Raw genomic sequence first — 14,157 nt, forward strand, 5'->3', positions numbered from 1 at the left:
AACTGGTTTTCTTTTCATTTATTTCGTACAATGAGTCAACTATAAATAGTTTTATTTATAAGGATAAAACAATTGCTAAAATTCTTTATCGTAAAATGTACAAAACATATATTAAGCAATAGTCAGCTATCAATAGTGGAATTCTTAGGATAAAGTTAGCTTCCGGAATACTATATCATCAAAACATGTCTTCGCTTGTAAAAAGATCGTCGTCTTATTAGATTTCCTTTTTAATTTTGGCGGTTTATGGGGCCAGATCGACCATCTAGATATACTATTTCATTTGATAATACGTACTTTTCTGTAAAAAAAAAACAATTCAACGAGCTAAACTGTGTTCGTATATGTTCAAAGAGTTCAATCAAACTTAATATATTTTAGGGTAATTTTGTATGTATTAAAAAATAGTCTATAGATCGCGCAAATTGCTGATGTCTAGAGAGAAAAAGAGATCTCGCTAATCGCTGAACCGAAATGGTTCTCCTTTACTGGGTAGCTCCTCATAGGTCCTAGGATGTTGGTGGCCTCTAGGGCCGGGGGGTAGCCCCTAGTTATAAGATATCGTAAACTGCTCGACAGACCATTTCACAATTAACAGGAAAATTTTTAGGATCCGAATTTAAGGGTACATTAGACTAGAAAATTATACTATAAGTTTTATTTACAGGTTTTTTCATTATTATACTAACAACTTTGGGTACTTTTACGAAAATTAAGAAATAAAAACACTTTAATGTAATTTTTATTTCATGAAAAAAATTCAAATAAATAGTAAAACAAATATACAAATAGTGCTTTTTAGTTTCTTGCTTCTACTATGACACTAAACTTCTGCGGACCTAAAACATAAACAAATATGATTTGATTATTAAGCAAAAATTCAAATATCAATAAAAGATGTATAAATATTTTCTTTAATTAAGTATGAATAAAATGTTTAAAAGATTTTAGATTACTGAGACAAAATATTTTTTAGTTGTACAATTTATATTTATTTCTTTTGAAACATGATAATTTGCAGATAAAATTTATTAATACGCTTTAGTTTTTTAAAGAAAAAATAGAAGTAATAAAGAGCTAAATATGTGTCCTTACATTATTGAGACAATAAATGAGTACTTTCTCCTACCTATGGTTAAACCTCCTTCAGGATCTGTAGTCGGCAATGGGTGCGATTTACTCACAGAAAACTCAAAACTCCTTAAAAATAATATTTGTATTTGGAAAATTGGAAGAAGTTATTTTGCTATTAAAGGGTGCGCAAAAAAATGCGGACTTTTTTAAAATTGAAATTGCGCGGCTTGTGTTAATAGTAGAAAAATGTTATGCATATCGTTAGAACCGTTAAGAAGTCTATTTTTTAGAAATATAAGAACGATTCCTCTGCTACGTTTAGTTTAGGAGCTATATGTTAAAATGTCCCAACTGACTTAAAATTTGACTTGCGAGTAAATTTTGGGACATTTTACCCCCTAGCTCCTAGATTATTTGTAGCACAGGAACCGTTCTTATATTTCCAAAAAAAATACAGTTCATAGCGGTTCTTACGGTATGCGTAACATTTTTCTACTATTAACACAAGCCGCGCAATTTGAAATTTAAAAATGTACGCATAAATTTTTGCAAAATATCTTCTCTAATTTTTAGTTATAAACCCCTAACAAACATATTATGCAAATCTGAATTTTTAAAATAGCAGCGGCGAGGGTGAGGTAATAATGAGTAGCTCTCATGAGACAGCGGGTCAAGTCATAATGTGCTTGAACGTGGAGCTTGATAGCCCTAGTGGCTATACAAAAGTGTATCAGCTTAATCCATGACTACTTAGGCCCAAACCCTAAGAAACTATGGCTAATAAATCAATCAATCAAAAGCATTTTCCAGCATTGATCCACAGTATTTTTTAAGTGAATATCATAGGTTTATGTTTAATATTTGGTATATCGACTAAAAAGTTAGGTTTCACCATGGTTTATTTGAAAAAAAAACTTTGAAAAGTAAAGCATTTTTAGTGCAATATCATCAAATGTTTTGATGAGTTCAAACTGTTTATTAGAAGCTTTGACACAAAAGTATATTATTTTGATTAAAAATGTATATTTAGTAAAAGGGCGGGTAACTTGTATTATTATAAACAGTTTAATTAAAGTACTTTTGCAATTTACAGCATTTGATGCTTTTTTGCCTTGTTATTTTATTTTGTTCTTTGAACTCAACAAAGCATTTGATGAAATTGCATCATAAAATGATTTACATTTCAAAGTTTTTTCATATAAAACCATGGTAAAACCCAATTTTTTAGTCGATAAACCAATTAATAAACATAAACCTAATATATTCCCTAAAAAATACTAATGATCAATGCTGGAAGGTGCTTAGAATCACTTGCTCTTGTTCGTGGTTAGTTCCCTTTGAAGTAGTTGTAGGTGGAAAGCTTTAACCTTGTGTCATTTGGATTAAAAAACTTTACAGGTCTTATGTTAAAATACTTAACATACTGACGTTCGGACGGACATTCTCTGTTTAAAGAGTACCTGCTAAACTAAACCTAAAATTAGCTTACCTTATCATGTTGGCATACATTAAAAATGTGTTATTTCTGATAATATTTTTATTCAGTTTTTATTCTAAAAAGATTTTATTTATAATATACCTAGTATTTATTGTGTATTCCAATTCGTTTATTATCCGTTTAACTTCCCTCTAGTACACTGTACTGTACAGTTTACAGCTAAGAGGAAACTTGATTTTCTTGGCTATATAGCTGAAGTTTTTAGTGAAGATTTCTATGGCCTAACGGTTGTTGCCTTATTTCTCTAAAAAAAAATTTTTTTCATCAAATATTCGAATTTTAAAATTCTCCGATATTAATTGACGTAGATCATTAGATGTCCTTGTTAAATCTGCAAAAAAAAATATTTAAAAAGCTCAAGAAAAACTAAATATTCCTGGCAATATTTTCGCCAAGGCATTTCCTCTTTCCATATCCAAAAGGTTGCACCCACTCATCCTAGTAAAAATATCTTTTCATTTTTTTTTTGACTTTGTAACAAAATGATACAATTTTTTTTGTATCAAGGCATAATACAAGACTAGTACCGTCAAGGGCCCTTTGTGCATTGCTGACAAGAAAATAATTAGGATATAATGTATTAAAGGACAGGTTTTTAACAATAGTTCTAAAAGACTGAAAGATGGAATTAAATATTTATGAATCGAACATGTTGTCAAACGCGTTGGCAAAGTCAAAAGAATTCAAAGTAACAAACCTGCTTGAATTTCCCCTCACTGTCTAAAAATCTTTCTGGTCTAAAAGAAAATTAATATTGTTTATTGATCTACTTAAATAAAAGTAACAGGATGTCTTTCTTTCTTTGTATCTTTTTTTGTAACTTAAGATCTCGCTAACTGCTAGACCGATATGGTTCTTCTTTATCCTAACATTTTCTATAGGTTCAGGGAAGGTACCTCAAATTTCTAGGAAAAAGCGTTCATACCAAAACATTTTTTTATTTTATTTCCTGTTAAAAATTAAAATTGGAAGACAGGGTTGATTTTCGCCCTCCTGTCAAGGCAATAGGGTTGTAGATAAAGTGCCAAAGAACTAATTTAGCAGCAGTTAGAGATTGTTTAAATTGTTCTAATAGAATAAGAAATCATTGTTATATCTACATTTTCCTAGCCTTGTCCTTTTTCAAAAAAAATAACTACCTAAATTTGTGTGGCTCCACCCAATGTTCAGAATTTCTGTGCATTGCATAAAGATTCATTTGTACCAGGCTACCTGCAATATAGAAAATGTTGTGATTTTGAAACAAGGTATTAAAAATTATTCCAGGATGATAACGTTCAAGACAAGCGAAGCGTAACTTATATGATAAATTCCTGTAAAGCAAAGACTGAATTGTGGCTAAACGGCCAGCCACTAAGCACTATTTTTAAAAATCATATGACATTATGACAGGTACAAAAAGATCAACAAAAATGTGAAAAAGGATTTATATAAAAGGTTGAGGAAGTGCGCAAGGCATGTAATTGTTCTAAAACGTCCTTTACGCGCGTTTTCTCTTGTCGTGCGTTTCCTCTCAAATGTAACCAACAATTGGATCAATAATCTAAAAAATGTTTAGTAGTGCAATTTTTTGGGATGTTGGTTTTTGTACTTGTAGTAATGACTATTATTTGATCTAAGCTTTTTAAAGGAAGCCTGCAAGAAATACCACGCTTTAACTGCTGAAAGACTGCCACAAGTAGACCAAATATCCCAAATTTGAAGCCTTCAGCTTCTGTAACAAAAAAGTTCTAGGCATTTTAAAATGACATTTTATGTACAATGGAAATTTTGAAAGAATTGCAATGCTCATGTTGAAAACTTTAAAATTAAACTACGTGGCCTAGAAACAAAATTATAAGCTTATTTTTGTCAGGGTGGGGAAAAACCCAGGGTTTTTTTAAAAAGCCCAACCCAACCCGTAAAAACCCTTAAAACCCTGGGTTTTATTGGGTTTTTTCGGGTTTTATTGGGTTTTTTCATTTAGGAGTCAAATACATTTGATATATTGATGAAATATTAATGTTTATGTTGTTGTAGGTAAAAGGTAAGCAAGATTTCACAATAAACAAGATAGATAATGATAAAAACTGGCATTTCGATCAATTATAAACCCTTATTAGCAACGGTGCACAAAATATTCTATTAAGGGGGAGGGGAGGATTATGTAATTTACACAATTTATATATCATCAATTTAGTAGCAAAGCATTTTCTGAAATTAAGTTTTGAGAGAAAGTAATTTCATAAACATTTGAACAATAAGTAGAGCATCATTTTTATAAGGGGGGGGGGGGTTAATGCAACCATCTCGTAATCAATGATTAAATAGCACTTAGAATTCGAATTTCGATCTGAAATTTTTCATGAGTAATCCTTGGTATGTCTATTTTCCCTAAATCGAACATAAAGTTGGAAAAAGTAACGGCTGGCGGCTATGCCGTTTAGCCGTTTTTTGCCTATTTTGAGGGCAAATTCATCATTAATTACGTAGGAACTTTTTAAAACATATTTTGGTTTAATTCATGTTAAATGATAGCAATAACCATTTTTAAAATTTCTAGTACCTACAGCAACTAGCTAGAACCGTTTTTGAGCGACAAAAAGTATTATGTGGAGATATGTTTTGTGACTAATTTGCTCTTAAGATAGCCGAAAAATTGCAAAACATCTGAGCTGCCAGCCGTTAGCCATTACTTTTCCAACTTTTTGTTCGATTTAGGGAAAATAGACTTACCAAGGATTATTCATGCAAAATTTCAGATCAAAATTCGAATTCTAAGTGCCATTTAATCATTGATTACGAGATGGTTGCATTACCCCCCCCCCCCCTTACTTCATATTTTTTTTACGTTTTTTAGGTAAAATTTGCTTTAAAATGTTATTAGATCCTAGTCTTTGAGTAAATAGAGGTTTAATTTATAAATTTTAACGTGAAATTTCAATGTTTTTTCAAAAACCCAAAAAACCTTGGGTTTTTTTTCAATGGGTTTTTAAAAAAACCCTGGGTGGGTTTTTTTGGGTGGGTTTTTTGTATGCCCACCCTGATTTTTGTCATAAATTTAGGTTTCCAGTAACTAATTATATTTTTACAATAAAAATACCCATTTTTATAGTCAAAATCATTAAAAAAAATTAAGTTTTACTTGCGTTGTACCGAATGTACTGTAGCAAATCAGAAGTCTGAATCAGCTTAACAACCAATCACAGCTAAGCTTGTATTAGTTTACCCCTTTGTTTCCGCTATGATTTTCGTTTAAAAATGCAATTTAAATCGATTTTTTTTCATAGATTTTGACTATGAAATGTGGTGTTTTTATTGTAAAAATGTAATCAGTTACAGGCAATCTAAGTTTCTGACAAAGATAAGTTATAATTTTATGTCTAGGCAACGTAATTTAATATTGTTTTTTCTTTTATGAGCATTGGAAATCTTTCAAAAATTCCATTATACATAAAATGCTATTTTGAAATGCCTAGAACTTTTTTGTTATTGAAGCTGAAGGCTTATAATTTGGGGTATTGGGTCTTCTTGTGGCAGTCTTTTAGCAGTTAAAGCGTATTATTTCTTGCAGGCATCCTTTAAAATAATTTGTATCAGGATGTGTCTGTTTTATTGATGTTGAGACTTTTAAAGAAGACAAAATAAAGAGATAATTTTAAACCTTTAGGAATAACAAATCCGCCAACTGTGATATCGCCCGTTGTCTGTCTGGGTGGGGCTATGGGTAGAACAGAAGCCAGCCTGCTGATTTCCATAACTGTGGCTTCTGTGTACGGTAGGTTGGGTTTATCCTCTGTTAAATCAAATAATAAATAATTTTCATCAAGGAATTAGAATAGGAATCCTATTACCTATATAAAGTAGCAAGCTTTTTTGTTTGTAGGTAAGGATCTTGCTATCCGCTGAACCGATGTGGTCTTCCTTTATATGGAAGATTCTTATAGGTCCCTAGATGGTTTTAAAATTTAGGCTCTAACATTTTTATAAAGAGTCCGAGTATGGTTTTAAGCTATTTTTCTGCCCTCCATTTTCCTTCCAATATAGAGCCTCTAGATGTTAGGGGAGGAGTCGCTAGTTCCTTATATTCCTTGTGTGTTTACCTGACTATTGAAATTGATACAACATTACTTTCCTTTTTCTAAGAAGCTTAGCTCCTCTTATGCAAATTCTTTTACTTGTTTAATGATAATTAAAGCTTATCAGCTTTTATTATTTGATTTTCCTAATGTAACAAAATCAAGTCCAGCATTGTTTATTTCATCATATACCTAAAATCAAATATGATGTCAAATATATGGAATAAAATCAAAAAATATATATACAGGGTGGGGCAAATAAGACCGGACAAATTCTAACTTCTAAACAAATAAACATAAAATCGTCAATTTTAAAGATTTTATTGAATTTTAAAAACTGGCAAGCAAAATAGGTATATGACTAGTAGATAATTCAATAAAATTGCCGCCAGCCTCAATCACCGCCTCTATCGGCCTCCTCAACCGCCGGCAGGTCCAGGTCAAAATGTACCTGTCAAAGCTGGCGTAGGTTTGCTTGATAGTGGCAATGAGGGAGGTCTTTGTGGTATGGGCACGTCTATTGGTGCATGCTTCATAGTAGCCCTAGGCCCAAAAGTCCATTGAATTAAGATCGGGCTGCTGGGAGGCCACATTTCCTTAGGAACATGAGTAACCGCCAAATTGACAAAATCCATGTTTTTGCTCTCATTTGGGCTAGGATTTAGCTACAGTGGACTTTAAGTACTCAAAATGCGTGTCTCGATGAGCTTAAGACACACACAAAATTTTGAGTCAAATTTCCAACTCCTTCCCTGTCGGGCCCTACTGTTTGTGATTTCTTAAGGCTCAAAATCTTGAAAAATCGATCTCATTTCGGCTAGGATTGAGCTAAAATGGATTTAAACACGGCAAAATGTGTGTCTCAATGAGCCTAAGACACCCACAAAATTTGGGGTCAAGATTCAAACTCCTTCCCTATCGGACCCTACGTTATGTGATTTTGAGCATTAACCACCGGCGCATTTGGAATCCGCTTGTTGAACATATGCGCGGCCAGCTCAGTGTACACGTCTATCTTCGTCCCAAATTTTTTTTGTGCTAAAAGGTCATTACCTAAGCTTTTTATAGTGTGGTCAAACGTCCTGATTGGTCAAGTAGTTTTGGCGCTATGGCCGTTTAAAGTTTGTCCGGTCTTATTTGCCCCACCCTGTATATATTTAACTAGTTGCTTTGCCCTTAGCCTCAAGGGGTGGGCGGGGGAAGTTAGAAAAATGGCCAACAAACCAACCAGAGACATTTATATAGCTTTTAGGAAAAACTATAACCAATTTTAACCAGTAATTTCTGAGATCTTTAGCTTGAGACAAAAATCCCTAACTACTTTGAATTATAGGATAGTGTAACTTTCGCGAATATTGGGTCTATCCATAAGTCATAAGTAAGTAATTGCGAAATTAATTTAGTCATTCCACTTTTTTTCTTCTTAAACAATTTTGAAATATCTAATGCATAAAAATTTTCAACACTGAACTTTGCTATTTTTCTCATCTATATACAAATGTTTGGAGCTTCTTCTTTGTGCGCTACTTATGAACACTATTGTTTTAGTTATTTAACCTGTTTTGCTACATGCGGGTGTAATGTGGAGTAAAGAATTCCGAATGCCAATGTTTTACTCATTGTTCCACTTCCACCTAGTTGGGTAAAATAATGGATATAGAATACGTGGATTTTGTGACAGGGTAATTTTTGTTGTCAATTTAGGTTGCTAATATAGTCCTCATATATTGGCCTGTAAGTTCCTCCGTGGTCAGGGAGGGGATGGGGTAGAAATAAGGGGGTGTAAGCGTTATATTACCCAGCTGGGAGAAACATTTTATCAGGGTATGCGAGAATCTCTCACAATATCTACGTTTTAAATATGGTTGAAATTAGTTAGCCCTACTCTTCAACATAAGATGCGCTATGCGTTCAATAAAGAGTAGCTTCACTAACTCCGCACATGTATGTCTTTGTTTATATTTTTCATTTTTGAGTCTATTCTTCCCCTTAGATTTTTTAGGTACCATTTTTGATCATCTATTTGAATATTCTTTTTGTTTAAAAACTTATATAATAACCTATTTGGCCTCTATCGACACATTTTATAACTTCTAGATTGACATGGGTGTCATGTGTGATGTGTCTATAGAATAATCTAGATATTACTAGACATCCAGACAGACATACATCCTGTTACTCTAGTAAGTTTAATCTTTAAATAGATTATAATACTCAATAATAATACAACTTTATACCTGTGAAAAAATCAATTAGTGTTACAATTAGTTGTTCATCTTCGTAATTTTTACTAGAATCCTAAAAATCATAATTAAATAATATGTTTTAAATGATTTAAAAAACAGGGATCTTAAGGGATAAGACAATGGCTCATCTCTAATGATAATAAATAAAATTCCCCTTCTATAATTAAAATTATTAATTGACAATATTGGACAATGCTAGTTTAAACCACCCAATCAATATGCTGCAAACCGAACCCTGATAAAAATTCATGGCTTACCTTATTTCTTTCACTTAGAAAATAATCAATATATCCTTTCATTTCAGATTCTTCAAATAATGCTGTTTCTTTAGTCACTGAAGAATAAAATAAGTTGATATTCATAATAAAGATTTTGGTGCATTCCATCATTCCACCCCTCTTTTATGAAATAAATTGATAATAAGGGGCGGGGGTAGTGTTTTACCCTAAGCATAACCCCCCTGCTTAGGGCCCTTACCCTGCTTGGCTACTTAGCATCCGAAACAACCTTACCTGACCTAAAGAAATACCAAAATCGAAAAGAAAAACCCCGCCTTCCTTCACTTATTTTGTTTTTTTTTTCTATCCAATTTAAATTTAATAAAAGTACCCAAAGTTTTAGGATACTAGTGTAGGTAGTTTAAAGTCCAATGCCCACTCCCTTCCTATCTTGCATCTTGCTTATAAACCTATGGAGTTCAGTAGGTTATTAGTTAATCACCTCACAGTGGTCTAAGGCCGGACATTTCGCCAAAAATCAACATTGGAATTTCTCAAAATTAATAATTTATTTTGAAAATATATACCCTATCTCATATAAAACCGAAGAGTTTTAGTCTATTCAACTACTGGTTGATGAATTATGAACTTTGAAACATGAAGGTTCAGGATTATTTTCACGTCATAAATTTTACCTTTTGAATTTTCACCATCTTTGGAAAAAAAAATTTTTTTCAGTGTTGCATTGATACAATGAAGTTTCTTCACCTATTTATATTCATAATATTGCATGATATATTAGGAAACTGGGGTTTTAGTTATATTTTTTACTTTTTTCATCAATTTTATAGTTGTTTTTAAAATTTTTTTAGGTCATTTCCTAAATATTTTTGCAATAAATTTTGGCAATAATTTTCAGTTTTTTAAGTTTTTGACCAAAAACCGGGCTCCGTAACATACCAAACCATATATTATTCTTAATATACAGGTATAATGTTATAGTTTGATGTTTAGTTGAGGTTGTTACGGGGCCCGGTTTATTTCAAATTTTAACTTTAACTTTATAGGGAAACTCTAAAATTGCAATAGATGAAAAAAAAATTTTTTGTTTATTCTTTTTTAATATTAATCTTAAGTGCATTTTAACTTATTTCTTCTCAATAACATAATATCATTAATGTTTTAATTTGTGTGTTTGTTATGTAAGATATCTTAAACAGATTTTCGAAAAATAATTTGATTTTTGTTAAACTAGTAGGTATAATATCAATAAAAAATGTCTTGTTACATTTATCAATTCAAGGGCCAATGCGATGCTCATACTCTAAAAGTAACGTGCCTAACAAAGCTGCAGCCTTTATTAACGTCTCTAGTATGATTACATTTTACACAAAATAAAAACTAGCAAACGCATTACCCTTTATGCTGTAGCCTCGGGTTTCAGCTTGACTAATGGATATAGAATATACGTGGATATTATGACAGAGAAAAATTGTTGTCAATTTAGCTTGCTAACATGTTACTCGTTTATTGGCTAGTTCATTTATCGAGTAGGAGATGGGATGCGGTAAATGAGGTGGATTAGGGGGTCATGTTATTTTAGTCCGCTGAGAGTTTCCCTTGCTAACATGGAAATCGTTTATTTGCCAGTTCATTTATCGAGTAGGAGATTGGATGGGGTAAAGGAGGGGGATGAGGGTATAGTTATTTCAGTCTGCTGCGAGTTTCCCTTTTTTTGAGAACATAAAAATATGGTGTAACATTCAAGTAATAGTATATCCAATGCTAGACTAAAACCATCTGGAAATTTTATTTTCGTCAAAGATATGGCATCTAAGGAACAAAGCCTCAGGCTTTTCAGTCATCGAATTGAATCATTTTCCTTCCCATTTAAGTACTATTGAATGAGTAATCTAAAGGGATTAGACAATGGATGATTAATTAATAATGATATTCATCCCTAATAATGATGAACAAAATTATCCCTTTTATTATTGGTAAAAAAAAATTTGGACACTTCTAGTTTGAAACCAACCAATCAATTTCAATAATAAGTTTTTGGGCTAACAAACAAGATAACGTGTTTATAAAACTTTGGGTACCAGTGTAATTTACGGTCGTATGTCCCCTTCCTCGTTGCAATTGCATGCTGTATGAAATATTCTTTTGGAGCCAAAAAGATTGTCTTCAAGTAACATAACCCTTTGTATTTATTTCGTGATTAGAAGCAACGACTTGGGTTACCACAAAAACAACATTTTTAGATAAATTCCTTTCCAATAAAATAATTTTTGCCAGTAACCTACCCTTGTTCTTTATTACTAAATTACATTAAGTATTATTAATTATCTAAGAGAAAATAACTTCGTAAAATAAGGGCGAAGAAACTTCAATTAGTTGTATCAAATGTATGTTGTACAAAGTTTGGTGATAGATCATTTACCTTTATATAATCATTTCTACAGTAATAATTACTCATGCTTCTAGGACTTCAGAAAAAATTTTAAAAATATGAAATTTTAGCTCAGTTTCAAAGTATTTTCTAGGCCAGTTGGCTTTTGTTTTTCTTCTCTAGATGCATATACGAGTTGTATTAGGTAATAATAAGGCGCACACTTTTTATTTTGAACGATTCTATCAACTACAAGCTGAGAAAATTTACTTTGAGTAGAGGTAGGTGAAATGTCCACCAAAAGGCCAAAATAGACCACTGTGCACCTCTTAGAAACTAAAAATAAGAATATCAACACAAAAACTTTAATATTTACCTAAATTTCTCATATGTCCTTTAAATATATCCATGTTCTTTTTAACATTATTATAAATAAAACTGAATGGTGGAATATATCTCAGCGGTCTCATAGCAACTTAACAAAAATATAAAAGTAGTAAAATATAATTTCATTAATTTCATAATGACCGAATTTTATTATTGTTGCAATGATTTTAAAGTGGAAAAGACAAACAAACAGCTGTGTTAAAAATCAGATGGAAAAAGTTTTCATTTGCATTTTGTAATCATTAAATTAAGCTGTTGAAAAGACAAAACCAAAACATAGGTATAAATGCAGTAAGGGTAAGTATTACATAAGCTTAAATCTACCCAATAAAATAATTTTAATAGCAAAGAAACAATCTTTAATTGCATTTAGTAAATCTGAAAGACAGTCTCTAGTTATAATGCCACTGCGAAACTAATAGTTTAAAAAATTATGAATAGGATTTTTAAATAATCTAACGTGTTTCAAAATTCTTACCTAAGGGGCCTATGGCACTTTCCATGGTAAACTAAAAATCAAAAGTTTGTTAATAATTAAACCTCGATATTGTTTTCAAAGCTAGTTCCATAGATTATTGTATTGGAAGTATAATAGTGTGATGCGTTTGTGAACTCGAACCTTTATCCTTTTGTTTTCCTTATCATTAATGTCAGTTTGGAAAGCGGTGAGATTCAAATGTTCATAATTGGACGCGGCATTCAAAACAATGCTTGCACATGGACCATAAACAAAGCGAGCGTAGCCATCTTTAATCTTTCTTTCAAAATGTGCGGATTATCTGCGTGATAAAAAACCATGTATAGTCAGAATTGTGGTGTTGTCCGTACTGAAAAATACCTTTGAGTGCTTCCCGGCTTTACAGGAACAAAAACTTCGGTAAGAATTCTTTCTTTAAGCATTTTTAATGGAATGGAGTGAATTTTAAAAGACGGCAAATTAATCTTTCATTTTTACTTAAAGGGCGAATATAGGTTTGATATAATATGAGCTTATTTCAAAGGTGCCATTATATAGATTATAAATAACTTAAGGATATTGACATATCTAATTGTATAAGTCTGTTTATAGCTTAAAACCTTTCTAACTCAAGATAATATTATGTAATAAGTGTGGTTCCCTAAGAACCCAATTACCCTAGCATCACACAAGGCTTCGTAGCAAGGTTGAATTAAAAAGCTTTCGTAAAGGATAGTCGTAATAACGTGGAAACTAATTAATCAGGGGTAAATATACCCATCTTCTACCTTAATACAAATTATATAAAGTAAAATATTTAAAAGTTTAAAAAAACATCAAATAATGTAAAAAGTAAAAAAAAATAATTGATAAAATTTTCTTGGAGGAAGAATGATTTCAAATCCCTGTTTTTTTAAGGTTCGTGTGAGTGTGTGTTAAAATTGCGTACATCAGGGTTTTTATATTTTCCAGAATTAACCAATGATCTTTGTACAGAAAATAAACTTTAAGACGTATTATTTACCCTAGTCAAAACTTTTACGCAAATTATTTCTATGCTTTTAAAAAATTGAATTAAAGAGTATATAATCTAAAATAATAAACATTTAAATTATCTTTTAAGGTGCGTGCCATTGTAATAGTCAATCAAACTTAAGCAAAATAGTCAAAAAAAAAGTCTTGTAAAGGGCTAAAATAAACCATTTGTCGTCAATCTCATTTATCATATGTTCAATTGAAACAGAAAATTGCAAAATCTACTTAAGGATTTTTTTGAATTTTTAAATTTGGCATAGATATTCTAAAAGTATGAAATGGCACCTTTCATATAAGCTCATATCATATCAAACCTATATTCGCCCTTTAAATCAGACCAAGTAATTAATTTATTTTTGTATCAGAATATTTTAATCGTAGTCTATAATGATTTTGTTTATGAATTTCAAACTCGTATTTATTTTTGATTAATTTTAAGCAAAAAGTAAACCCTAGCATTTTATATATCTTAAAATATAATTTCGAAGTCACGCAACCTCTCATAATGAATATTTACTTTATTAAAAAAAGACGATTGTTCCAAATAAGAAAAGATTTATTCTCTTTTACAAGATTTATTTTATCATGTGTTTAACATTTTAATATTTGATTATTAATTTTTTTATTTTCTATTTCAGCATGACAGTTTTCATACAATAAATTGTATTAGTAACTATGCTGGTTTTGTCTCTTGTGGGAAGTAGCAGGTTTCGTACGTCTGTACGTAAAGATCTGGTAAACGGCCAGCCAAATGCCGTTGTACCGAAACAATGAAAACGGTAAGAAGTCCAG

The 14,157-nt window shown here is 31.3% G+C and overlaps 1 protein-coding gene across 1 annotated transcript in view; it reads right to left on the reverse strand.

The window, feature by feature from the left end:
• Positions 1-726: 726 nt before the first annotated feature.
• LOC145303737 (methyl farnesoate epoxidase-like) overlaps positions 727-14,157 on the reverse strand; it is a 29,951-nt gene continuing 16,520 nt past the window's right edge. Inside the window, exons 10-22 of the mRNA XM_080145340.1 lie at positions 12,352-12,382; positions 11,863-11,961; positions 9,134-9,210; positions 8,868-8,928; positions 8,188-8,264; positions 6,777-6,822; positions 6,216-6,347; positions 3,712-3,784; positions 3,270-3,309; positions 2,949-3,010; positions 2,564-2,599; positions 1,130-1,200; positions 727-839 (exon numbers count right to left, since the gene is read on the reverse strand). Coding sequence (XP_080001466.1) covers positions 799-839; positions 1,130-1,200; positions 2,564-2,599; positions 2,949-3,010; positions 3,270-3,309; positions 3,712-3,784; positions 6,216-6,347; positions 6,777-6,822; positions 8,188-8,264; positions 8,868-8,928; positions 9,134-9,210; positions 11,863-11,961; positions 12,352-12,382 — 846 coding nt within the window. The 3' untranslated portion in view covers positions 727-798. The remainder of the gene's footprint in view (positions 840-1,129; positions 1,201-2,563; positions 2,600-2,948; positions 3,011-3,269; positions 3,310-3,711; positions 3,785-6,215; positions 6,348-6,776; positions 6,823-8,187; positions 8,265-8,867; positions 8,929-9,133; positions 9,211-11,862; positions 11,962-12,351; positions 12,383-14,157) is intronic.

The sequence above is a fragment of the Acartia tonsa genome, chromosome 13, assembly GCF_053477335.1.
Source record: "Acartia tonsa isolate MP-2025a chromosome 13, ASM5347733v1, whole genome shotgun sequence".
In the NCBI taxonomy this organism is placed as follows: Eukaryota; Metazoa; Arthropoda; class Copepoda; order Calanoida; family Acartiidae; genus Acartia; species Acartia tonsa.